This window comes from Jaculus jaculus, chromosome 13, assembly GCF_020740685.1.
Source record: "Jaculus jaculus isolate mJacJac1 chromosome 13, mJacJac1.mat.Y.cur, whole genome shotgun sequence".
Taxonomy (NCBI): Eukaryota; Metazoa; Chordata; class Mammalia; order Rodentia; family Dipodidae; genus Jaculus; species Jaculus jaculus.
Window position 1 is genome coordinate 12,871,892 of NC_059114.1, and position 25,835 is coordinate 12,897,726.

At 51.5% G+C, this 25,835-nt stretch overlaps 1 protein-coding gene across 1 annotated transcript in view; it reads left to right on the forward strand.

Moving 5' to 3' along the window:
* Wscd2 (WSC domain containing 2) overlaps nucleotides 1-25,835 on the forward strand; it is a 116,747-nt gene that overhangs the window by 62,078 nt on the left and 28,834 nt on the right. The window contains exons 2-4 of the mRNA XM_004664097.2: nucleotides 3,550-4,474; nucleotides 15,412-15,526; nucleotides 17,617-17,801. Of these exons, the coding sequence (XP_004664154.2) occupies nucleotides 4,087-4,474; nucleotides 15,412-15,526; nucleotides 17,617-17,801 (688 nt within the window). The 5' untranslated portion in view covers nucleotides 3,550-4,086. The remainder of the gene's footprint in view (nucleotides 1-3,549; nucleotides 4,475-15,411; nucleotides 15,527-17,616; nucleotides 17,802-25,835) is intronic.

The window sequence follows — 25,835 nt, forward strand, 5'->3', positions numbered from 1 at the left end:
AGTTGAGGAGGCCCCTCACCCACCCCAGGATGCCACTGCCTTTTTCTCCCCCTGGCTTGTATGACCCGCATGGGCTTCCATGAGGCCCCACTTCAACATTGCTAGGAAGTTGTCCTAAAGTGCTGCATTGTGAAAGTTCACTGGCTACCCAGGTATCTCACTGGAACACAGTGTAGTCTAGATGCCTGAGTGTGGCGTTCAAGGCTTACCTGGTCTGGCTTCACCCTTGGCGTGGTCGTCCTGTTGCTTCTCCTCCTCTTCCTCCTCCACTGGCCCCTGCTGCTCTTTAACTCCGAGAACTTCTGCTCCTCTCGCAAGACTTTTCCTTTCTTTTCTTAAAATTTAATTAATTTATTTATTTGAGAGAGAGAAAGAGGCAGAGAGAGAGACAGAATGGGCATGCCGTGGCTCCAGCCATTGCAAAAGAACTCCAGACACATGCACCCTCTTGTGCATCTGGCTTACGTGAGTCCTGGAGAATCGAACCAGGATCCTTTGGTTTTGCAGGCAAACATTTTAACTGCTAACCCATCTCTCCAGGCCCCTTTTCCTTTCTTTTACAAAGACCTGCCAGCTCAAAGGTCAATTTCCTGCCCCAAAAAGTGTTGGAGACACTCCACAGCTCCTGGCTCCCATCTCCCAGGGATTCTCCCAGTAAGGACCCTCAAATTCCTGACATTTCGAGCCAAAGTCTGGAGGTGCAAGGGCATTATTATTATTGTAAATTTGCACATACTCCTGCACATGTCACCACTCCAACAAAGTTAGGAAAAGAAACATGGTTAGGAATTAGGTCACGGTCAGCTGGTTCTACCTTTACAGCCCAGCTCCCATGGACCAGCTCTGTGACTTTAAACAAGCTACTGGGTCTCTCTAATACTCACTTCTCACCCCTGTGCAATGAAACAGCTCTCACTCATAGACTGGTGAGAATCAAATCAGGGATGTGAGCATAAAGAACAGTACATATTTAGCGCTTAATATGACATGATGTTCAGTGTCGGTGACCACACACACACACACACCTCTACGTATGCATTCATAAAATCTAGTAGAGTTATTTTCAGCTTACCTTCTCCCTTGGTTGACTCGGCTTTCTGTGAAAGCAGAGAATGAGTTATGTTTCCCCACATTCCTACCACCCAATCAGAAGTTGTCATGTGGGGTTTTTTGAAAATATTTTTATTTTGTTTATCTTAGAGAGAGAGAGAGAGGGAGGGAGGGAGGGAGAGAATGAGAATGGGCATGCCAGAGCTTCTAGCCACTACAAACAGAACAAAGAGAACGTGCACCACTATGGGCATCTGACTTTACATGGGTACTGGGGGATGGAACCCAGGTCATTAGGCTTTGCAGGCTAACACCTTAACCGCTGAGCCATCTCTCCAGCCTGCCATGTGTTATTTTTTGAGGCAAGCCCAACAGACTGGCCTTTTTCTATGAGAGAGAACAAGAGTGAGTGAGTAGGAGGGAGAGAGAGAGCAAATTGGCACACCAGGGCCTCCAGCCACTGTAATGGAACTCCAGACGCGCGTCCCACCTTGTGCACATGTGCGGTCTTGCACACGCATCACCTCGGGCATCTGGCTTAGGTGGGATCTGGGGAGTCAAACATGGGTCCTCAGGCTTTGCAGGCACCTTAACTGCTAAGCCATCTCTCCAGCTCCCACCATGTGTTTTTAAATAAATGGGAGAATGGGAAGGTGCCTGGATGAGTCGAGAGATGGATGAGTGGACAGGTGGGTGGTTGGTAGAAGGTAACGAGTGGGTGGGTGGACGGGTGGATGGATGGATGACTGTACTGAGGTAAGATGACAGACGGACGGGTGCATGGATGGACGGGCTGATGGAAGATAATGAATGGGTAGATGGATGGATGAGTATACTGAGATAGGATGACAGACGGATGGATGGATGGATGTGTAGTTGGATGGATAGACTGGTAGGAAAGTGAGTAGATGAGTGAATGGATGGGCAGATGGATGGGTAGGTAGCTGGATGAATGGTTTGGCAGCAGGATGGGTGGATAGATGAATCGGAAGATGGATTGATGAGTGAGTGGGCTGTTCAGGGGACAGAGGGGTGGTTGATGGATAAATATCTACTTGATTCCATAAGGACATGGGTTTTTATAGTGTGTATGTTTTGTTCCTTTATCAATTACAAATGCCAAGGAGGTAATTGATGCATAGTGGATGCTCAGCGCTGACTTGCTGAATGGGCAGAATGGCAGGCCCTATGCTGGAAAGCAGACGGCCCCAATGCTACTGTGTGACCAGGAGGGGCTATCTTAGGGGGAGAGGCACAGGCCGCAGGGCAGCAGCTGTGAGCAGGGCTTGGGATGGCCCTTGCCTGCGATCCACTTACTTGGGAGGTGGAGGTGAGATGATCAGTTCAAGGTCATCATGAGCTACATAGTAAACCTGAGGCCAGTCTGAATTATGTGACATGCTGTCTGTAAAGGGGGGTGTGGGCAGCAGGAGAGATGGCTCAGCAGTTAAGGCACTTGCTTGCAATGCCTGACAACCCGGGTTCAATTCCCCAGTGCCCACGTAAAGCCATATGCACAAAGTGGTGCATGCATCTGGAGTTTGTTTGCAGTGGTTGGAGGCCCTGGGGTACCCATTCTCATTCATCCTCTCCCTCTCCTTGCAATTAAATAAATATTAAAAAAAAAAAACAGGACATGGGTGCAAGCTTGAATCATTCTGGCTTCAAATCCCAGCTCTACCACTCACCCTCATCTGAAAGATAAGGGGGCAGTTATCCCCACAGGAGTTATGAGAATAGATGCAATGATCTCCAGAGGGGGCTTGGCACAGAGCAGGGCATAGGAGAACAGGGCACAGGAAACCCTCAACAAACACTGAGCACGTGGATGAAGTAATCCTGCTTGCCGCTCCTCCCAGTTCTGCCCTGGCCAGAGGCGAGACCCATGGGTTTGATTTCAGCACCAGACAGTGAGCTCTGTGGGGACATGGATGGATGGATGGATGGATGGATGGATGGATGGATGGATGGATGGATGGGCAGGTGAATAGATGGGCTGATGGATCAGTAGGCAGACTGATGGAAGATGATGGACAGATGGATGGATAGATAGACAGACGGACGGATGGATGGATGGATAGATGGATGGATGGACAGACAGACGGACAGACGGATGGACTGATGGATGGATGGACAGCTGGACGGATGGATGGATGGACTGATGGACGCATTTGCAGTTGCGGCACCTCAGTCAATGCCTGGGAAACTGTCTCTTTAAGCATTCCCCAGTTGGCAGAATTAACACATTTGGACTGACTCAAAAATCCTCCAGGCCCAGCAGGTACCTCAGCAGAACCTCTGAACTGCTTTGCGGATGTGAGGGAACCCACAAGTCGGTGTGCACTTGGCACGTGTGTCAGAGGTGCGGAGCGCAAAGCAGATCTGGTCTGTCCCCGCGGCAGGCTCCACATTCACACGTCCATTCACACAAACACGACCCTTTGAAACCCTGAGCTTCGGTGAAGGGCTCCTCACGCCTGTGCCCGTCCTGTTTTGCAGGTGGCAGACCTATACCACTTGAGGAGATGGAGGCCACCCATCATCTGTTCCCAGAAGGCACCTCTCCGAGCCTAGTCCCAGGCAGGAGGAAGGGACAGCGTCAGAGCCCACAGTGAACTAACGCAGCAACGCTGACAGGCCCGCGGAGCTACGAAAACCAAGTGACCCAAGGACTGCCAGGGACCCTGGTGCCCACCCTCTAACTGCCATCATCAGAATCCTCCGGGAACTCCCGCCAGTGAAGAGTGAGATGTAAGGAGGTGGGACCACCTCATGCAGGACCCCTTTCTTGGCCCCCAAGAAACTCAACTTTGGCCTTGGAAGGCCAGGGGCCTCCATCTTCCTCACTGTTGGCCTCCACCAAACTCTGGTCTCGTCCTTCTGCTCTGGCCACAGCAATCTACAGAACGACTCAGACTGAGAACCCTGGGAAAGGGGCTCCATCCCTAAGGGGGGGGCTGGGAAACCGAGCCCCCGTGCTCCCCCGCTCACTGCCCGCCAGCCCAGCCCCGCGAGCCAGTCCGGAATGGTCCTGCCATGGCCAAGCTCTGGTTCAGGTTCCAGCGGTACTTCCGCAGGAAGCCCGTGCGCTTCTTCACCTTCCTGGCTCTCTACCTGACCGCGGGGAGTCTCGTCTTCCTGCACTCGGGGTTCGTGGGCCAGCCTGCCCTCTCCCAGAGCCAGGCCGGCCCCGCCGCCGTGGGGAGCCAGGCTGAAGGTGCTGAGGGGCCCTTCCTGGGTGATCTGAACCTGGGCAGAGGTTTCCAGGACGCAGGGGAGGCCTCCAGCCTCGCCCGCAGGTACGGACCCTCGTTCAAGGGCAAGGACACCGGTGGTGGCGAGAGAGCCAAGCTGGGCGATTACGGGGGAGCCTGGAGCAGAGCCCTCAAGGGGAGAGTCGTTCGGGAGAAGGAGGAGGAGCGAGGTAAGGGGCTGGGAGAGCCTTAAGGGAGCACAGCTGTTTCCACCCAGAATTCCAGCTACGTCAGTGTAGTAAGCCCCCCAGGGGTGCGGGACTGGAACCCAGACATGAAGGGGTTTGCACCAGGTCACACAACTTGCCAAATGGTGAGTTTACACTTGAACCTCATACCTGTCAGGATTCAAAGTTCAACTTCCAGTCCCTGTAACCTTATCCACTGCTTGGTCAACACGCGTGTAAATTCAGCAAGCCAGCCTTTACTGAGTCCTGCCTTCCCCGGGGCACTGTGATAAACGCTTTCCGAGCGCTCAATGACTGGCCCAACCCTTAGCAGTGCGGCTGCCAACTTTATCCTGAGGTGACGGAGCAGCCTGTCATCTCAGCACCAGGAGGAGCTGCACAAGTTCAAGGCCAGCCTGGTTTTGCCTAGTGAGTTCTGGGACAGTCTGAGGCACATATCAAGGCCCTGTCTCAAAGGGAAGGAGGAAAGAGAGCGAGCGAGCCAGGGACTAGCTCTTAGCTCTCTTGGCAAAGAGCTCTTTAATGCAAGCATGAAGACCTGACTGCTCCAGCTCTCAAGTGCCCATGGAGAAAAAGCTGGGTGCTCCGGGCTGGCCTCCAACTCACAAGGATCCTCCTAACTTGGCCTCCCGAGTGCTGAGTTTAAAGGTGTGTGCCGCCACACAATGAGCTCCAGGTCAGCCTAGGCTAGACTTAGAACCTACCTTGAAAACAAACAAACAAACGAAAACAAAAACACAACCAAAAAAAAAAAAATTTCAGTGCATGGCACTGCACCCTCACCTGGCATCGACACTGGGGAGAGAGAAACAGAGGAATCCCTGAGGCTCCCTAGACAACCAGTTTAGCCCGTGTGACAAGCTCTGGGCCAGTGAGACACCCTGTGGAATAGCCATTAACATTGTCCTGTGGTCTACACACACTCACACACACACACACACACAATTTATACACACACACATGAACACCTCCAAAAGGGAGGAAGGGAGAGAGAAGGAGGAAAGGGGAAGAGAAAGAGGGAAAAAGAAAAGAAAAGAAAGAGGAAACAGAGGCGGAGAGAGCTAAAACATTCCATGACAACTCAGCGGCAGAACTCTGAATGGCCCACGTGCCTCTGGGTGGCTCTGGGTTGGTCCTGGTGACAGTTCCCCAGAGAGCGACTTTGCCTAGGCACGGGGCGGTTGTTTTTTTTTTTTTTCTTCTTTCTTTTTGCGCTTTCTCAGACTTATACACTCACAGAGACTGCTTTGATAGTACATGGCACAGGTTCAAACAAGGCATCAAGGAGTCCGCGCCCACGTAACAGATGTGGAAACAGAACTTGGAAGGTCCAGCTGGACAGCTGGCTGAGCTGGGGTTTAACTCAGATCTCTCTGCCCAAACACTCGTCTCTCTCTCTCTCTCTGGTGGTGTCCCTGTCTCTACTGACAGCTGCCCATGTGGCCGACATGCTGGAGAAGGGTGCAGCATCCCTACCTATAATCCATGAGATCAGCGTGGGTAGGTGTGCCAGGAACCCAGACCAGATGGGAACAGAAGAATCAGTTCCCAAACAGGCAAGAGGAAACCTGGCTAGCCTTTGTATGCCATGCTGGTTCAACTCCCAGGAAGCTGCTCTGCCCCCCTGGAAGCACAGGGTTCATAGGGGCACCCAACTGTGGGCACATGCCCTTGCCCCACTCCTGGCCATCCAGGAGACCCTCATTTCCTAGCTTAGGGTTTTTTGTTTGTTTGTTTTTGCATTTCTGCCTGCTCAAGAATTACTCAGAAGGAGGTGCGGGGCATGGGGGCTGGAAAGATGGTTCAGTGGTCGAGGCACTTGCCTGCATAGCCTAATGATCTGGGTTTGATTCCTCAGTACCCATGAAAAGCCAGATGCAGAAAGTGGTGCAAGCATCTAGAGTTCGTTTACACGGGTTAGAGGTGCTGGTGTGCCCATATTCTCATTTTCTCTCTTTCCCTGTCTCTCTCTCTCTTTCTCTGCTTGCAAGTAAATAAATAAAAATATTTTTAAAAAGTTATATAAGGGCTGGAGAGATGGTAACACGGTTAAGGTGCTTGCCTGCAAAGCCTGAGAACACAGATTCAATTCCCCAGGACCCATGTAAGCCAGCTGCACAGGTGGCTCATTCAACTGGAGTTTGGTTGTAGTGGCTAGAGGCCCTGGCACACCCATTCTCTTTCTCTCTGTCAAATAAGTAAATAAAAATACTAAAAAAGAGAGAGAGAGAGAAAGAGCCGGGCTTGGTGGTGCACGCATTTAATCCCAGCAGTTGGGAGGCAGAGGAAGGAGGATCACCGTGAGTTTGAGGCCACCCTGAGACTCCATAGTGAACTCCAGGTCAGCCTGGGCCAGAGTGAGACCCTACCTTGGAAAACCAACATATGTATATGTATTTATTAAAAGTTATATAAAAAAGTGGAGGTAAGGAAGCAGGAGAAATCCAGGGGTTTAGCCCAGGCAGTGGCTTCACCTTCCAGGCCTCAGTGTCCACAACCATTAGGTGAGCCTTGCCCTGGGTTACACAGATAAGGTAGGTGGTGGGGGAACGGCCTTAAGAGCTGCTGACTTCCACGCTTGGGAGCCTTTATATTCCGTGCTGGTCACCCCCTCTCCCAGCTCAGGGGGTTTACGCATTTTATGATAGACAGAGAAGTGCGAGAGGAAGCAGGCAAGACAAAGGAGCCCCTTGAGCCCCAGGGGAGGGGGGTGCTCTCGGCAGGCAGCCTAAGGAACCAGGAGATGTTATGAGGACAACTCTGATGCAGTCCGCCCTTAATAACTTATCCGACGTTCAGCGTGGCAAGAGTATATTAAATTAGCTCTAACAAAGGCAAGCTGCTGCTCCATGCTGGTTCCTCGGGGTCTGGCAAGGGCTCCGCTGGAGGCAGCCGTGTGGGACTCAGGCTGTAGAATGTCCCGAGCCGGTGGGGGCCAGGAGGGAGGGAGGGTTGAAGCTGCATCCAGAAAGGGTGGCTGGCTTCCCTGGGTGTAACTGGCACCTCTAATGTGCCAGTCACCTTGCTGGGTTCTTGATCTCTCCTTGTGCCCCGGCCAGTGGGGAGTCGAACAAAGAAGCGAGGTGAAAATCAACCTGAATGAAAGTAGGCAAACAGACACAAGAAGGAGACAATGTTAGATGTTTGTCACGGCCTCAAGAGTTTATTCTTACACATAGGTTTATATAGGGTTGTAGGGGGAAGGGGACGTGGCCAGGGCAAGGAGTTGTCAGGAAACCTAGAGGGGATGTAATTAGGTGTTCATCTAATCTTGCCTCACTGGCTTAACATCCTGACTGCACCAGGCTTCACATCCTGACCATAAACTGGCCTTTTGCAAAAGATAAGATTCTGTAAGCAGTCTGCTGACCGGTTCCAGAAGTACCTAACAGAAAACTGGATGGACCAGCTTTCTGAGTAATGAGTCAGCTTATGAGCAGACCCAGGTAAAATGGAGAGGCTTTTGCTCTATGGCTCCCGACACCTTGAGCATGGGAATAGACAAACCAGGTTCAAACCCCAGCTCTGCAACTTGCTGGCTTGTGCAGCTGTGGGCAGGTCAGTTCACCTCGCTGAGACTCGAGGCTTCCTCTTGGGGACCAGAGTGCTTTGGCATCAAGTGGCAGTTGTGTTGCTCAGATGAGACGACCGGAGTGAGCGCAGAGCGCGAGGTGCCGCTCGGAGTGCTGCGGGTACTGACTCCCATAACCTCCCCACGCAGCCAAAGAGCGGCGCGCCACTGACTGTAACCGGGAAGACGTTTAGGTACAGAGAGGTTAAGCAACTTGCCCCAGGCTCCCCAGCTTGGGGGGGGGGAGGAAGCCTTATTTGAGGCTGAACCCTACCTCTCAGTGCACAGGAAACATTTGTCTGGGGTTCAGTACCTACCTACTGTATGCAGACTACTGTGATGCTCTGTTGGAGCAGGAGAGATGGCTCAGTGGTAAGAGCACTTGTGCAAACAGGACTTGAGTTTGATCCCCAGTGCCCACAGGATTAAAATGACAAAAAAAAAAAAAAAATCAAAGCCAGCTGTGGTCGGCAGTAAGGAAGACCCAGGCGGGAGGATGGCTGGCTCATTGGACGGCCAGTCGAAATGAAGAACGGCAGCTCCAGGCTCAGGGGGAGACTCAGCCGAAGGAAGCAGAGCAAAGGGAAGAGAGGAGGAGGAGGAGGAGGACACCTCTGCGCATGGCTTCGTCTGTGGTCAGTTTGCATAGCTGGTTCTCCAGCCATGCACATAGACCACAGCCAACCCTTCTCCAACTGCGTAGGAGGAAACTTCTCTAAGGTCACATAGCTAGTCCAGGGCAAAGCCAGGAACCAGAGCCAACTTGATTTCAAAGTCTACACTATTTCCGTTTGAGATTACGGAAGGCCTTGGCCCGGGCGGGAAGGAATGACGTGTTCATGAACTGTAAGGGGACAGCAGGGACGTGCACTCCTGTCTCCTCCAGGCAAAGATGAGGGACCTCGGGTTGAGAGTGCGCTCTCTGCTCCACGTTGGGCACTTTGCCTCACACTGGGTGGGTATTGTTGAGTCCTGTTTCACAGATGGAGGTGCAGAGAGGTCAAAAGACCTGTCCAGTGCCCCATTGCAGCTAGGAGGCAAAGCAGACTCTATCCCATTTCTTTCAAGTCAGAAGTTTTATTAAGCCAAGTCTCAGAAAGCTGAACTAAAGTGTCCACAGCTGCACAGCCAGCAAGTTGCAGAGCTGGGATTTGAACCTGGTTTGTCTATTCCCATGCTCAGGGACAAATCAAGAACCCAACAAAGTGACTGGCACATTGGAGGTGCCAGTTATACCCAGAGATCCAGCCACACTTTCCGGATGTAGCTTCGACCCTCCCTTTCCTGGCCCCATGGGCTAGCCCCACATGGCACCTCCCACGGAGCCCTTACCAACCTCCAAGGAACCAGCGTTGAGCAACGGCTTGCTTGCCACTAATCAATGACTGCATCTGTTTCTTCAAGTATACAATCTGTGTCTCCATTCCTTCATCTGTTTCACTCATTCATTTCATATTTGTCATGTGCTCTGTGCTTAACATTCCGTCATGTTTCTACCTGTCCACGTGGTCCTCTTACAAGGACACCAGTCATCATGAGGTGGGACTGCCTTCTTCCAGTTGACCCATGGGCAGTGGCTGTTTTTTGAATAAGGAATAGAGGTTGAGAATTCAGCATATCTTTTCTTGGACAGGGAAGGAGGAATGAGACACAATTCATCTCGCAACACTCCAGTAGAGTTCTTTTTAATTTGTTTATTAGAGAAAGAGAAAGAATGGGCATGCCAGGGCCTGTAGCTAATGCAGACGAACTTCAGACGCATGCGCCACCTTGTGCATCTGGCTTACATGGGCCCTGGGGGAATCGAACACTGGTCCTTAGGCTTCTTAGGGAAGAGCCTTAATCTCTCAGCCATCTCTTCAGCCCTCCAGTAGAATTTTTTTTAAACTTTTTATTTATTTATTTGAGAGCGACAGACACAGAGAGAAAGACAGATAGTGGGAAAGAGAGAGAATGGGCGCACCAGGGCTTCCAGCCTCTGCAAATGAACTCCAGACGCGTGCGCCCCCTTGTGCATCTGGCTAACGTGGGACCTGGGGAACTGAGCCTCGAACCGGAGTTCTTAGGCTTCACAGGCAAGCGCTTAACCGCTAAGCCATCTCTCCAGCCCTCCAGTAGAATTTTTGTTTCCAGTAGTCAGGAGGGAAAATTACCCTTCCAAGAGCTTGAGGTCTACACCTAAGCTACCGCAACATTGGACTTGGGATTCGGACCCAGAACCAGCTGGCTTCGGTTCAGTGCACTGCCTCCTACTCCAAGTCTGTCCACAAACAGTAAATAAGGGCTGTGCAGGTGGCGTTTGCTCAGTGGCCTTCTTACCAAATTGCTTTATCAGAAAGGGAAAGTTTCATGAAAATACCAAATAAAGTAAAAGAAAGAATTACAGAAAAACAAGAGACAGAAAAAAAAAAACAACCCTACAGCCCCAGGAGGGGGGTGGGGGTCTTCCCATGCCTGGTTCTAGGCTGGAGATAAATCGCCCAGCATGGGCCACGCTACCATTTCCATGGTCTCTGGGTCGCTCAGAAGACCCTGATGGCTTGTGTGAACTTGAGCCCTCACATGGCCTGAGATTGGGTCTCTGTTTTACATTCCTGATCATCTCCCACCACCCCTGTTGCCTCGGCGGGATTCCACACGGCTGCAGTAAGACCTGAAGGCAGGGCCCTAGGAGAGTGGACCACGGAGGAGTCTGGCGGCTGGCTGTCACCGCGTGTGCGCTTCAGCTCAGCAGATCCACAAAGCCCCAAGGACAGGGATAGGGGTTGTGCTGGCTGAAGCCTGCATCAGGACCAGCAGGGAGGGAGCGCCCAGGTCCTGCCCAGAACAGATAGAAAACCAGCTCACAGTCTATACTATATCCTGACCCATGGAGCCCTTCACCTTGTCAGGGCCAGTGATGGGTAACTCTTATTCTTGTTCTGTCCTTCCTGTTTAAGGACAGGGAAACAGAGGCTCAAGTGTTCTTATAACCTGTGGTGCCCTACATCTCAGCTTCATGGCCGGCCTGGGGGAAGGTGTGGGTGCCCGTGGTATAGCATTTAAAAGCTCTCGGGCTGGAGAAATGTCTGAGGCAGTGAAGGTGCTTGCTTCCAAAGCCACAGGACCCAGGTTCAGTTCCCCAGTGCCTACATAAAGCCAGATGCACAAGGTGGCACATGTTTCTGGAGTTCATTTGCAGCGGCTGGAGGCCCTGGCATGCCCATTCTCTCACTATCTCTCACTCACGCTATCTATCTGCCTCTTAATCTCTCTCTCTCTCTCAAATAAATAAATAAAAAAAGTATTAAAAAAAATAAGAGAGGCTCAGTGCTGGGCGTGGCTCAGCGGGAGAGCACTTGTGGGGGCCCTGGGTTCCATCCGGACACCACCAAAGTGGAAAAATGATACAGAGCTTAGTAAATGGTTCGAAGTCTAGCCTTCGTGAAAGGCAGACTTGTCCTCACCTCCCACCTTCCTTTCCAGGGGACTCTTCCTCTCTCATCATCCCCCTTCCCCAGGGTGAGCCCCGCCTTAGGGTGGTACCCAGGAAGGAGGGGGCAGCTTCGGAGGAGACAGCCCTGGGCTCGGGTTTGGGGAGACCCTTCACTGCTGAGCGGACTCCGGCGAGTTGGCGGGCCTGAGTGTCAGGGTGCGGGGCAGTGTTCCACGTACCCTACCTCACCACTGGACCAGTACAGCACAGGCTTGGCTGGCCACGGCTTTAATGCGTGAGGTGTGGCCTTTCCCTCCTCCCCCTTTCTTGTTCTTTCCCTTTCTCTGTGTCTCTTTCTTCTCTTTCTTCTCCCTGTCTTCCTCCCCTCTGCTTGTCCCTGCCTTGGCTTGCCACTCTTCTGCGTAGACCAAGGCTGTATCTGGGCTCTGCGACAGCTCTGCACCAATATCCTCACCTCAGGGAGGCAGGTGTCTTTCTCCTTGGCTTCAATCTGCAAGAATCCAGTGGCTGGGCCCTTATGTCCTCCCCTGAGCCCAGCAGGGTGGACTGTGACGCCAGCACTCAAGAGGCTGAGGCAGGAGAATCATGAGTTCCAGGTCAGCCTGGACTACATAGTGAGACCCTGTCTCAAAGAAACAAGAACAAGGCGAGGGGTACTATGGTGGCACAAACAGACCCCACACAGCGGGCGCACGTTTTAGCTACGTCCTGCACATCCCAGGTAACGGGTCACTGGTCCACAAGCCGCCAAACTTACCACCCCCCACCGTGAGCACGCCAGCTCCCAGCGTGCACGCCTAAGGTTGGAGGTATGCTTCCTCCGGGCTGTTGGCGTGAATTCTCATGATCCTCAAGTCTGTGAGTCCAGAGGAAGCAAAACTTCCCCAGTGTAAAATGATTGGGTGACAGCCCCAGGCTGGAACTTGAGGTTGGGACCCTTCCTTGCAAGCCACAGGGACTCGGGCGGGTCACACACAACTCCCCGTTCCATTTGGAAAAGAGGAAACAGGAAGAGCGAGCACTGACACCCACCAATGAGAAGATAAGCTGCGTGCCCAAACTCACATTCATGCCTAAAGCAGACAAGGTGGCAGGGGCCCGGGGATTGCCTTACTCATCTATAAAATGGGTTTGTTCAAAGCTTGTGACGAGCAGAGCTCACAAAAACGGGACAAGCCTGGGTGTAGTCAGAGATAGAGTCCATTCCCAGCAGTGACAAGAAGGTAAGAGCCCATGGCCCAGAGTGGACACCCAATCCTCCAGCGGGCCCCTACGAAAGTGTGGAAACTGCACCATGTGCTCTGAAGCACCCTCTGCCAGCTGGGGTGGGGCAGCACTGGCTGCTGAACGAGCACACAAGTAGCCGCCACTGGTGATGGCCGCCGTAGGGAGGTGGCATTCTCAGTGGAGCAGGGCCACCTCTGTCTTGTGAAGGAGGCCCAGGTGGCCAGGGTGGAGGCCGGTTGCCCGCAGAGTCAGTGAAGAGCTGCACTTGGCAGGGCAGCTGTCTGTCAGGCTCCGCTCCAGGAAGGGGCAGAGAAGCCCCCTGGTTAACATGGACAGCCACCCAGCCAAGGGAGAAGGTAGCTGGCCTCAGCCCCAGCCCTCCTCACTCCCCGGGAGAGCCATTTCATTCCGGGGCCTGGCTGGGTCAGGAACTTACAAGTGGCGGGTCAGGAAGAGCTGGTGCGCAGGTTTCAGGGCCCCCCGCACTGAAGTCTTTCTTGAGATGCCCGTGAACTGCGGGCTTTCTCCTCTCTGGGCCTGTGTGAGAATTCCAGTCTTCCCAATTCATATGAGTGTCACAGAGATCCCCCAAGATGCGACCTGGAGCCGGACTGCCTGGGCTCAGTTCTGGCTTTGTCCGCACCAGCTGTGGTGCCTCGAACAAGTCATAGCCTCTCTGGGCCTCAGTTTCCTTTTCTACACAGAATGGGTACTATTCTCCTGAGGTCACCGTGAGGATTCAGTGAGCGAGTGCATATGAAATACTTTAAGAAAATTATATGTGTGTGTGTATTTATGTATATATGTATTTATATATGTTTATACATATAATTACACACACATATATAAACACACATATATATAAACAGGTTATGCTCTTTTTCGCCTGCTCCTGTTACACCGGGGGCCCCCTCAGTGGAGTTACGGCATTCACTGTGGGGTCATGAGGGCCTCAGTCAGTCCCTGTGGGATAATGGGGGGGGGGGGGGACAGGGACCGTGCCTCAGGATATTCCTACCCACTGTGGCTCTTACAGTCTTTCCACCCCTTCTTCCACAATGCTCCCTGAGTCATGGCAGGCCTGTTGGCAGCCTGGTTTAGTGTTGAGTTCTCGGTAGCCTCTGGATTTCTGCTTTGGTGGGTTTTGATTGATCACTGCATCTGTTACCATCACCCTGGAGCTGGTTGTCAGGTGAGCAGTAAGCGCAGTATTCACACTGCCACTTTCTATGTAATTTCTCCTGAGCCCTGGGAGATGTGGTAGAGGTGGCATGTCTCTAGGGGCACTTTACAAAGGATAACAACCTTAAAAACTGTAAAGTGATATCTTACTGTAGGATCACTCCTATTTTCCATAAGCTAGAATAAAATTGAGTATAAGGTTTATAATTGGATAATCACTATTCATTATTTTTTACAAACATATTTATTTATTAGCAAGAAAGAGGCAAAGCGGGCTGAAGAGATGGCTTAGCGATTAAGGCGTTTGCCCGCAAAGCCTAAGGATCCTGGTTCGATTCTCCAGGGCCCATGTAAGCCAGATGCACAAAGGGGCACATGTATCTGGAGTTCATATACAGTGGCTGAAGGCCCTGGTGTTCCCATTCTCTCCCTCTCTCTTTCTCTTTCTCTCTCTGCCTCTTCCTCTGTATCATATAAATAAACAAAATATACTTCAAAAGCAGAGAGAGAGAGAGAATGGGCATGCCAGGGCCTCTAGCCACTGCAAACAAACTCTAGATGCATGTGCCACCTTCTGCATCTGGCTTTATGTGGGTACTGGGAAATTGAACCTGGGTCCTCAGGTTTTGTGGGCAAGTGCTTTAACTGCTGAGCCATCTCTCCAGCCCCCCTTTTAATATTTAACAAATATTTCTATATCTCTTTATTAGAGAGAGAGAGAAAAAAAAAAGCCATTATTCTTCATGTGAAGTAGTTGTTTGAATGGAAGCTTTCGCCTTTGCCCACCAAGGAGACAGACTAGAAAGTCATTTACCCAGCACTGTGAATGGCCACTTTCTTATCTCGCTCATCAAGACAGAGCTGCAGGCCTGTTTCATGTGGGACAGTGTAACGGGCACATTCACACGTCACGTCAACCCACAGAGTTGCTATTTTCACCCCACACTATAAGAGAACGAGGCCTTCCGGTAGGTCTGCTTGCCTGAACTCCAGAGGCCAGTGGTGAGAGGTGACCAGACATGAAGTGGGGACCTAGGACATGAGGCACGCAGGCCAGCGCACGCCCCAAGAAAAGAAAAATGATGTGTCTCGGGGTGACCTGTGAGAGAGAGAGATGAGTGTACTGTCCAACATCAGGCCCTTTGCAGCTGCCAGGACAGGCTTCGTCCCAGGTGACGTAGGAAACGTTTTATGGGCTTGGGGATGGCCTTGGTGCTCAGTAACAGCAAGGGAGCCATGGGCTTGCCTGTGGCCCCATCCAGGAAGGAGCCCCCCTGATTCCTGATGTCTCCAGGCCCCACACCCTGCTCACTGGGCCCCACTGTCTTAACTGGACCAGGCTCGGCCAAGGCCCATGCTCTCTCATCTCTGGTTGATGTCCAGAGGAACAAGGCGGTACCCAAAGCTAACAAGGCCGCGTAGGCTGAGGCACATGGAGGCTTCCCCCTACCACCCTCCTGCTTCTGTCCCCGGTCGCCTCTGACGCTCCTTCTTTCCTCAAAGCCAAGTACATCGGCTGCTACCTGGACGACACCCAGAGCCGGGCCCTGCGAGGCGTGTCCTTTTTCGACTACAAAAAGATGACCGTCTTCCGTTGCCAGGACAACTGTGCAGAGCGGTAAGGCTCCACATCCCAGACATGTCCCTGCCCAGCCTTTCCCTCCCCTGGGGCCTTCGGTGGTGTCCTGTGCTCTCCTGTGGAGGGAAGTTTTTTTTGGGGGTGGGGGGGGCTCTACATGGATGCCTCAGGATGAGCTACAAAGGTGAGATCTCTTGAGATGGGGAAGTAATATGATGGAGAATGGAATTTCAAAGGGGAAAGTGGGGGGGGGGGAGGGAGGGAGGGAATTTCCATGGGATATTTTTTTATAATCATGGAAAATGCTAATAAAAATTTAAAAAAAAAGAAAAGAAAAGAAAATTCTTCCTAAGTAAAAAAAAAATTAATAAAAAAGGTGAGATCTCTCGCTGGGTATTGAAGGGTGAACCGGAGTTACCTAGGTCTTCACAGTGGAGCGTGAGACAGAAGACATCATGTCTGCGAACCAGGAAGGAGGGAGGAGGAGGGACCTGGTTTGCTCCTTCTATAACAACTTGGTGGCAAGAATTGCCAAGGAGCCAGGAAAACTCATCTTAAGCGTTCCCCTACCTCCCAGTGGTGCTGAGGATGAATCCCAGTACCTTCTGCTTGCTGGGCAAGATCTCTTACCACTGAGCTACATCCCTAGCCCTCCTCCCCTTTACTTTTTATTTTAAGATAGGGCTCTCACCAAGTTACCCAGGCTGGCCTTGAACTTGCCGTGTAGCCGCAGACAGCCATGAGCTTTCTATCATCCTGCCTTGGTCTCTGCAGTCGCTGGGATTGTAAGCTTGTGCCACCAAGCACATCCAAGAGCTTGTGAGCACACTGTGAGCCACGAGTCCTTCTCTTCCAGGAGGTCGCCCCACATACTGGCGGCTCCTTCCCTGGTCAGAGGTCATTGAGTCCTCTCTGGGATGGGTCTCTTCTGCACCTGGCTGCTCCTCCACTTGGGCCTCCATCCAGTCTACTCCCAGTGACAGGCTGTTTCTTGATTTGAAAATAAGCCTCACGGGGTCCTCTGCTTGGGACATGTGGCTTTAGTCATGATGGAAGAAGCGCTGCAGGGGTGTCTGAGAACAAGCCTTGAGAGGGGAGAGGCAGGTAGATGAAGGAGGCTGGTCCAGCCCTGGGGTTTCGCTGGCTCCAAAAGCTGTTATGTAAGCTACTCTTGTCCCGTCTTCTGTGGGGAAAACAAACCAGGTCGATGGGGTAAAGCCACAGGCCACATCGAGTCACCAGGGTGAGTGTGGGGTGACTCTAAGTGGGTCTCCCTGCCCAGACAGCCTGCAGCAGGAGTCCCGACAGATGGTTCTCAGTGGCGGCTCCTTATGGGACCTGCTTTGCAGGCAAGTTCTCTGAGAAGCCCCTGTGGCATTGGAGCTGTGGTATCAGAGCCTGAGGTGGCAAAGGGGTTGGCAGGGAAATCTCCCAACTCCATCTCCATCCTCTGCCAGAGCCAGCAGCCCACCTTTCTTTGTTGACAAACTGGTGTCTATTCTGTGGCCTTTTTAGGAAAAGATTCCATGGCTAGGGAAAGAAAAAAAATTAGCAGAACCTCACAGTGCCTGGAGGAAGATCTCTTTTATTGCTGTGTTTTGGGGGAAGGACTTTTTTTTTTTTTTAACCTGGCTGGGTATATAAACTAAGTTTTGACATCTTCTTCCTTCCCTTGCCCCAAGGGTCCTCTCAGGGGACCTGGAGATGAGGAGGAGGTTTTCTGGGACACTGGAGCCAAGCCGGGCTCTGCGGGCAAGTGTCCTTGGAATGTTCTGATTTTGTTCCTAGGACTCTCTAAAATCCTTCTTGCCCCCCACCTCACCCCAGGCTCTCTAACTCCTCAGCCTCTGTGGCCCCTCATGAGCCTTCTCCCCAGATTCCTTTGCCCTTAGGAGGCTTGTCCCCCAGCACCTCCCACCGGTCACAGTGCCCTTTGTCCCCTCTTCCTGGGTTCTCCTGTGCCCCTCAGCTTTGGGTCCCGTCTTCTCAGTATCCTGATCCCAAAGAGTATCCCCGCTCCTGCTCTGTAGGGTGTCTCCAAGTGAGTCTCCTGTGCCCCAGGGTACGCTCCCTCCGACCACCCCCTCCACCCCGTGATGGCCGCCCTTCCTGACAGCAGTCTCCCCCAGGGGTTACCTGTATGCTGGGCTGGAGTTCGGCGCCGAGTGCTACTGCGGCCACAAGATCCAGGCAGCCAACGTTAGCGAGGCTGAATGTGACATGGACTGCAAGGGCGAGAGGGCGAGCGTGTGCGGAGGCGTCAACCGGCTCTCCGTGTACCGGCTGCAGCTGGCCCAGGAGTCTGCCCGCAGGTGTACGTGAGTTAGCCCCGCCCCTCGCTGCGGTGCCCTTGGCTGTGGCCCTTTGCCAACCCAGCCTAAGGAATCCCTGTAACTCTCACTGCCAACGTCCGCCCTGTACCTTCTGTGGCTTCCCGTCAGTCCAAGGCCATTCCGGCCGGCCCCAACCTTGCCAAACTGTTGCAGTCAGGTTCACATTGCTGGTAGAAATCACCCAGCCAAGAGCAGCTTGTCGAAAAAAAAGAGGCTCATTTTGGCTTACAGGCTCAAGGGGAAGCTTCACGATGGCAGGGGAAAATGATGGCATGAGCAGAGGGTGAACATCACCCCCTGGCCAACATAAGGTGGACCACAGCAACAGGAGAGTCTGCCAAACACTGACATGGGGAAACTGGCTATAACACCCATAAGCCCATCCCCAACAATACACTGCCTCTGGGAAGCATTGACTTCCAATTGCCATCAGCTGGAGAACCTAGCATCCAGAACACTTAAGTTTATGGGGAACACCTGACTCAACCACCACACCAACCAGCCTGACCTTTGCTCTGATCGTATGGACTATCCCACCACCTGGCTGTCTCTTGCCCCTGCTCACTCTCACCTGTCTTCTCCTCCTGATGAGTCAGAGCCTGAGCTTGATCTGTCCTTCCTGCTATTCTCAGAGCACAGCGTCTCTAACATCTACGACAGGTGCTAACTATGGCTGTAGCCAAGACAGCGAGTCTTAGAAAAAGCCGGGCCTGATGGCACATGCCCTTAATCCCAGCACTCGGGAGGCAGAGGTAGGGGGATCTCCATGAGTTCGAGGCCACCCCGAGACTATGTAGTGAATTCCAGGTCAGCCTGGACCAGAGTAGACCCTACCTCAAAAAACAAGAAAAAGAAAAGAAAGAGTGGGAAAGGAGGTGAAGACCTGGCTCAACAGCAGACACAGGCTCTACTGACCACTCTTCTTGCAGACTGGTGGATACTTAGGGGGCGGTGGGGGAGGTGTCCTTGAAATACTTTGGTTGCTGGGTTCAGGGAAGTGATAATCAGACAGGTGGTCTGGATCATTCCAGCAAGGTGATGATTGGGAGGGGTGGTAGGGTCACTCTTGGGAAACAGAGTTACAATGAAATGGCAGTGAGAATCTAAAGATGGAGATGAAATGGGGCATTAGGGGGTTCAGCAAAGTCCTTGAACTCCAAACCCTAGGTTCATGTCTACTTCTGATCAAAGAATAGGATAAAATGGGACTGAGAAGAAGGATAATTATTAAGTTATTGTATTTGTTGAGGGCAGTACAGAGCCGAGGGAAAGAACATGAGTGCGCCCACATGCTCTGAGGGCGCATGTGATGGGCCTGGAAGAAACATAAAAAGAGAGTGAGAGATGAGAAAAGAAAGCGCACGGAGCTCCTGCCTCGTGGAGGGCAGGAGAGGGGAGAGAGGGGCGGGGGGGGGGGGGCAGTGCTGAGATGAGTGAGGTTCGGGAGTGGTCAGGCAGCCCAGAGAGAGGCTTGTCCCCTTGAACACTTCTAGTTATAACCTTGTTGTGGGGCATGTCACCTTCTGGCCCAGGTGAGCCAGAGAGACATCTGATTGGTGTGGGCTAGAGGCTGGCTCAGGAAGAGGCCAGCCATTATGCCAAGTTCTGGGGTCTAAGCCTGACCAACCACAAAGTCAGGATTAGCTTTAAATTCTAGAAAGAGAAAGAGAGAGGTATGTGCCTCCCAGAGAGGAGCTCAGGAATGTAAAAACAGGTCTAGGGAACTAGGCAAGAGATAAAATGTCAGATTATCCTTTGATCTCTTGCAAGTACATACCTTCCTGCCTTTTTACTTCCAGGGGGCCACCCTAACTGCCTAACAAAGCCACCTGCCTCCCTCTCAGGGACATTCTGGTTCTAACAGTGAGAACACCAAATCTTCCAGTCCTTTTCTGTGTACTTCATATGGAGTAGCACAGCTCGTCCCCACAGTGACCTTTGAAATAGGAACTGGGAAGGCTGAGGCAGGAGGATCTCAAGTTCAAGGCCTTCTTGGGCTGCAGAACGAGTTCAAAGCTGGCTTGGGTAGCTTACTGACACCCTGGGGAGATGGCTTACCAGTTAAAGTGCTTGCCTGCGAAGCCTAAGGATCCATGTCCAACTTTCCAGATCCCACGTAAGCCAGATGCACAAAGGTGAGGCACGCGCAAGGTCACACAAGCCCACTAGGTGGCGCAAGCGTCTGGAGTTCGATTGCAATGGCTAAGGCCCTGGTACAACAGTTCTCTCTCTCTCTCTCTCAAATAAATTTTTTAAAAGAAACTTAATTCAAATAGGGGTTGAGGTGATGGCTCAGTAAAATGCTTGTTGTTCAAATCTGAAGACCTGACAGCAGATCCCAGTGCTCAGGTGCCTGTAATCCCAGTGCAGGGGAGGTGGAGAGCTAGGCTTGCTGGCTAACTAGCCTAACTGATTCACTGAGCTCCAGGTTCAATGGGAGATCCTGTCTCAAAAAATAAGGTGAAGAGTTACTGAGGAAGACACCAGACGTCAGCCTCTGCTCTCCACATGCATGCACACTGGACATACCCATATACCCCCCCACACATACCAAATTAAAATAAAGTGGGGGCTGGAGAGATGGCTTAGCACTTAAGGCACTTGCCTGCAAAGCCTAAGAACACAGGTTCAATTCCCCAAGACCCACGTAAGCCAGATGCACAGGTGGTGCATGTGTCTGGAGTTCCTTTGCAGTGGCTAGAGGCCTTGGCATGCCCATTCTCATTCGCTCTCTCAATAAATAAATAATTAATTATTTTTTTAAAATAAAGAGTGAAGCTGAGTGTGTAGCTCAGTGGTAGAGCACTTACCAAATGCAGACCTGACTTCAATCCTCAGTACCACAAAAGAAAAGGAGGGGGAGAGGCACAAGGCACTAAAATCACTAGTGAACTTGCACCCATTTTGCAGATGAGAAAACAATGTCTCATAGCCTGTGCACAGTGGAGATCTGAAGCCAGCTTGGGAGCACTGACTGCTCTCCTGGAGAGTCCATGGGCTGGCCAGTGCTTCTGGTTTGAGTTGTTGGAAAAACTCTCCAGACTACAAACTGAGGGGAGACGGCAGGTGGGGCCAGGAGCCAGCTCCTCTTCCACGGGCATTGTCCCATGACTGGCCCTCGGGAGGAAACAGTTAACAACTGTGTCAAGGGTCTGTTGTGGCCAGGAACTGGTCAAGCCTGACTTCATGCCCCTTTCTCCTTGTGCCCCCTCCACCCCATGGCCAATTCCTATTGATAAGTAATCCTCATTTCCAGGAAGGAAACTGAGTGTGGTAGTTTGAATAGATGGCCCCCAATATATTGAGTGTTTTATTAGTTTGTAGTTTGCATCTGCAGCTACCTGGCTGGAGGCCTGAGTGTCACTAGGCAGATCTTAAGGTGTGGTGGTGGGTTTCAGATGTCAATCTAAACATATGCAAAATGTGCCTGAGGTCTGCCTGGGATCTTTTCTGAATGTTCTGTTGCCTAGAAAATCTTGACATATTCTCTCTTTCTCTCTCTCTCTCCTCTCTCTCTCTCTCTCTCTCTCTCTCTCTCTCTCTCTCTCTCACACACACACACACACACACACACACACACACACACACACACAGTTGTGGTCACCTGCTATAATAACACTTTCATGGACTATCCAAGACTTTTGAATTAGTTGAGATGTATAACACACACAGATGGCTGAGATCTGTTACAGTGATATGCTTTTGCACCTCTAGAGAGGGGTGGTTGGCTGATGGGGAGGCCTCAGGGATGTGACTGCCCCTCCACCCCCATAGCTTACCTGCCTCTGCGGCAGCATCTTTCCATCATATTCAAGTGGGCCGTCACCTTATTTCTCCTGAGTCAAGTTCTGTATCCTGAGGTCCATTACAATTGCTCCAAGGTGTCAGAATGCAACACACATTCAGCTGTGGGGACCCTAAAGGAATAGCTAAGCCTCAAGGCTACTTCCCTTGAGACTAGAATGGAAGCAGTGACACATTGTGGGTAGAAAAACAGGTGGCTGGCCATTTGTCCCACTGGGACTCCTGATGGGATCTTTGGTATATAGAGAGATGACAGGGGCCTTTGTGATTTGACCAGGGCACTTTTGAGTTCCCATGAAAAGTAGGTGTGGGGATGCTAGGAGAGGGACAGAGTACAGACCCTTCCCCAAGGAAGTCCCCATCCTGGAGCAAGAGACACAATACTGGTAGTGTTGGTTTTTCTGTGGGGGTTGGAGGCACCAGGAGAACCTGTGAGCTAAACCGTAAGGAGAATCCAGGTGAGTGAGAAATCTGTGTGTTCAATTGGAAGCAAAAGCCCAGAGTCAGTGACAGCTGTTTATTGGATGCCTTGTTGGGGGCACCATCCTCATCTGTCTTCATTTTACATCATGGAACCTGGGCCACAGAGAGCAGAACAATGGCTCAGTGAAACGTTCCGAGGGGGGTCGCAGAAAGGAGGTGGCACTGATGGAGGCCTCAGTTGATGATAAGATTTTGCCTGGTGAAGAGAGAACACCCAGACTGGAGGCCAGTTCCCAAGGAAGTGGTGGGGGGAGGAAGGGCTGAGCCCACACAAGCCTGGATTTGGGTTGGGTGGAGGCCAGCAGGAACACCTCTCCCAAGGCCGCTGTGCCTCTCCGGGACTGACCGTGGGCCTCTGACCTCACTCACTCACCACAGTGTGGTAGGTGCCCTGACTCTGTGAACTGGGCTCCATCTCCTTAATTTTTTTTTTCAAATTTATTTATTTATTTGAGAGAGAGAGGAGCAGATAGATAAAGAGAGAATGGACATGCCAGGGCCTCTAGCCACTGCAAATGAACTCCAGACGTATGCGCCACCTTGTGCATCTGGCTGTACGTGGGTACTGGAGAATGGAACTTGGGTCCTTAGTCTTCACAGGCAAGTGCCTTAACCATTAAGCCATCTCTCCAGCCCTCCATATCCTTTTATGGTGAATACTGAGCTCCAGCCTAGCTCCGTCCTTCCCTGACCCCCAGACCCCTTGACCCGTCTCTCAGTTCCAAGCAACACAAAATGTCCAAAGAGGGCTGGAGAGATGGCTTAGCGGTTAAGCACTTGCCTGTGAAGCCTAAGGACCCCGGTTTGAGGCTCCATTCCCCAGGTCCCACGTTAGCCAGATGTACAAGGGGGCGCACGCATCTGGAATTCGTCTGCAGTGGCTGGAGGCCCTGGCGCACCCATTCTCTCCCTCTCTCTCTCTCTCTCTATCTCTGCCTCTTTCTCTGTCTGTCGCTCTCAAATAAGTAAATAAAAATAAACCAAAAAAAAAATAATTTAAAACAAATGTCCAAAGAGTTTGCTGTGAGTCTGGGCCCCCTTAGCTTCTGTACCCGGGATCTGTTTTATGCATAAATAACTCAGAAGGAGTGCCTTAGTGTGGGTGACATCAGGAGGAGCTGTGAGTAACACTCCAGAAAAAGTGAGAGGTGTAAGCTGACCCCATTGGCAGAGTCCCCCCCCCCCCGCCCAGTGATGTTGCCCTCCTCATTGGGAAGATCTGAAGGTAGGCTCGTTTTCTCCTGAGCTAACTACACCAGGGAGCACCTACCTTTTAATGGTGAGCCAGCCTGCGAGCTTCTGGGGTGGTGCCGTGCTCCTGTGTCCAGAAGCATTCAGAGGTGGGCACAGCACGTGTCTCTAGGAGCCCTGCTGTTCCTCCTCGACACGGATCCCTGGGCACATGAATTCTGCCCTTCTTACAAAAGAACCACGGAATGGTTTTCCTTCTTGGTAAGTTACATTTGTTCCAGCAGCTTGCTAAATGTGTCTGCAAGTGTAGCTCCTCCCGAGGGACAGACCGTCTGGTGATCGGAGGGCTTTGTGACTCTACAGAACACTGCAAGAGAATGGGTTTGCCTGGACTATGCTGGCAAAATTTTAGGTGGGGAGATTCAGCTGGAGGGGACGGCGGAGGGCTGTCCATGGTGCTGATCTGCCCCACTGCCAACTCGCCTAGCTAGGACTTAGAGCTCCCCCATCTCTCCTTCCTTTCCTCCCTCCCTCCTTTCTCTTTTCTGTCCGCCTCTCTCTTCCTCCTTCTCTCTCCTCTATCTCACTCTCTTTCCTCTCTCTACTTTTCTCTCCTTTCTCCCCTCTCTCCCTGTCTCTTCCCCGCCTCTTCAATCTTTCCCTACCCTTGCTCTCACACTCCCCGGTCCCACCTTCATAACAAATGCACAAGGAAGTGTAAGATATCACTGGAAAAAAATCAATCCCTGGCTTATGTTTTACAACTTCTGTAGTAGATTTTGTGTGCAGCTGTTACATGCAGCTGTTAATTATGACACTTTTTTTTTTTTTTTTTACTTTGAACATCAGGAGAAGTTTGTGCAATTCATGCTTTCTTCTCACTGACAGTTTCTTCTGGCCACGCCTATTAAGGTGAGCCTAGATGGCCCAGAAAAGTCCCATATGCTTGGATGGGTCTTGTCCCTGTCCCTCTCTCTCCCACAGGCCTCCCACATGTCTAGAACACCTGTCATTTATAATCATAGAGTTTTTCTATGTACAAACAAGAGGGTGGTTGTTAGAACAAACTCCCTTGGTATTGTCATGGGGGAATCAGTTTATACTTCCCTTCTAAGGAAAATGCAAGACGTCAGGAAAACACAGGGGTGGGGTGATATGGACTTCTTATATCCCAACTCTTAGTTCCTTGATATGTTGATGCTGGCTAAGTCACGGAATCTCTTCGAGCCTCAGTTTTCTCATCTGTGAAATGGGCACAATTCCAACCCCCATAATTTCTCTGGCTACTGGGTGAGATAGAGTCTAGAAAGCATCTGCCCAGTTTGGGCTGTGAGTGGTGTTCCCTTGTTCCCTCCATCTACCTAAGTCCTTCTCCCACCAGTTTACTCCAAGAATCGCCCATTCAAGCCATTTAGGTGTCTAATGCCCACAGGAGTCTTTGGTTTATCTAAAAATAGCTGCCTTGAACCCTCTAGGACAGGGAATGTCTTTGTGGAGTTTAGTGACTGTGGGTTGCTGGAAGGGCTGGGAGCAGCCTGCAGCCTACCTTGCTTCTGCTTGCTGGCATCTTTAATGTGGTTGAGTTTGGCCTAATTACCCATGGGGTAGTGGCTTCTTTCCAACCAGGGAAGACTCCTCCATGCCTGACTCTGAGCTGACACTCAGTGACATTTGTCTCATTTTGTAAAAATTATATTTATTTGAGAGAGAGAAGCAGACAGAGAATGGGCACACCAGGGTCTACAGCCACTGCAAATAAAACCCAGACGCATGTGCCACCTTGTGCACTGGGCTTACATGGGTCCTGGGGAATTGAACCTGGGTTGTTTGGCTTTTCAGGCAAGCGCTTTAACCACTGAGCCACCTCTTCAGCCCTGCCTCATTTTTATGATGCATCAAAACAAAGAGGTGATAGGACTTCAGAAACTCTTGCAGCTGGCCCCAAGCTGTTCCACCGCCAGCAGACTGAGCCCAAGAAATAGGAACACAGAAGGGGCAAGGCAGAGCTCTGGGCTATGGGAGCCCAGAGAAGAGCAGGTGGGCTCTGATCCAGCCTTGAAGTATTCAGGCATTCAAGGTCATGTCTGCAAGAGGATGCAAGGTGGCCCCTGACGGCAGAGAGTTAACCCCTACAGTAAGAGTGATCTCTAATCATAAGAGTGAGTCCTACCAGCAAGAGGACCCCAAAGGCACCCTGCACTCACTTCCTCTGTCACACAGCCAGACACACACCCCTGTGAAGTCTCAGATGTGACATGAGTCTTGCAAATTGACATGAGTCTTGCAATAAATCTGTCAGGAGCCACTTCTTATTTTTATAATATATTTATTTGAGAGGGAGAAGAGAGGCAGATAGAAAAAATGGGCATACCAGTGCCTCTAGCCACTGCAAACAAACTCCAGATGCATGCGCCGCCTTGTGCTTCTGGCTTATGTGGGTCCTGGGGAATCAATCCTGGGTCCTTAGGTTTTGCCAGCAAGTGCTTTAACCACTAAGCAGCCTCTCCAGTCCACACTTCTTATTTTTTACTTACTGC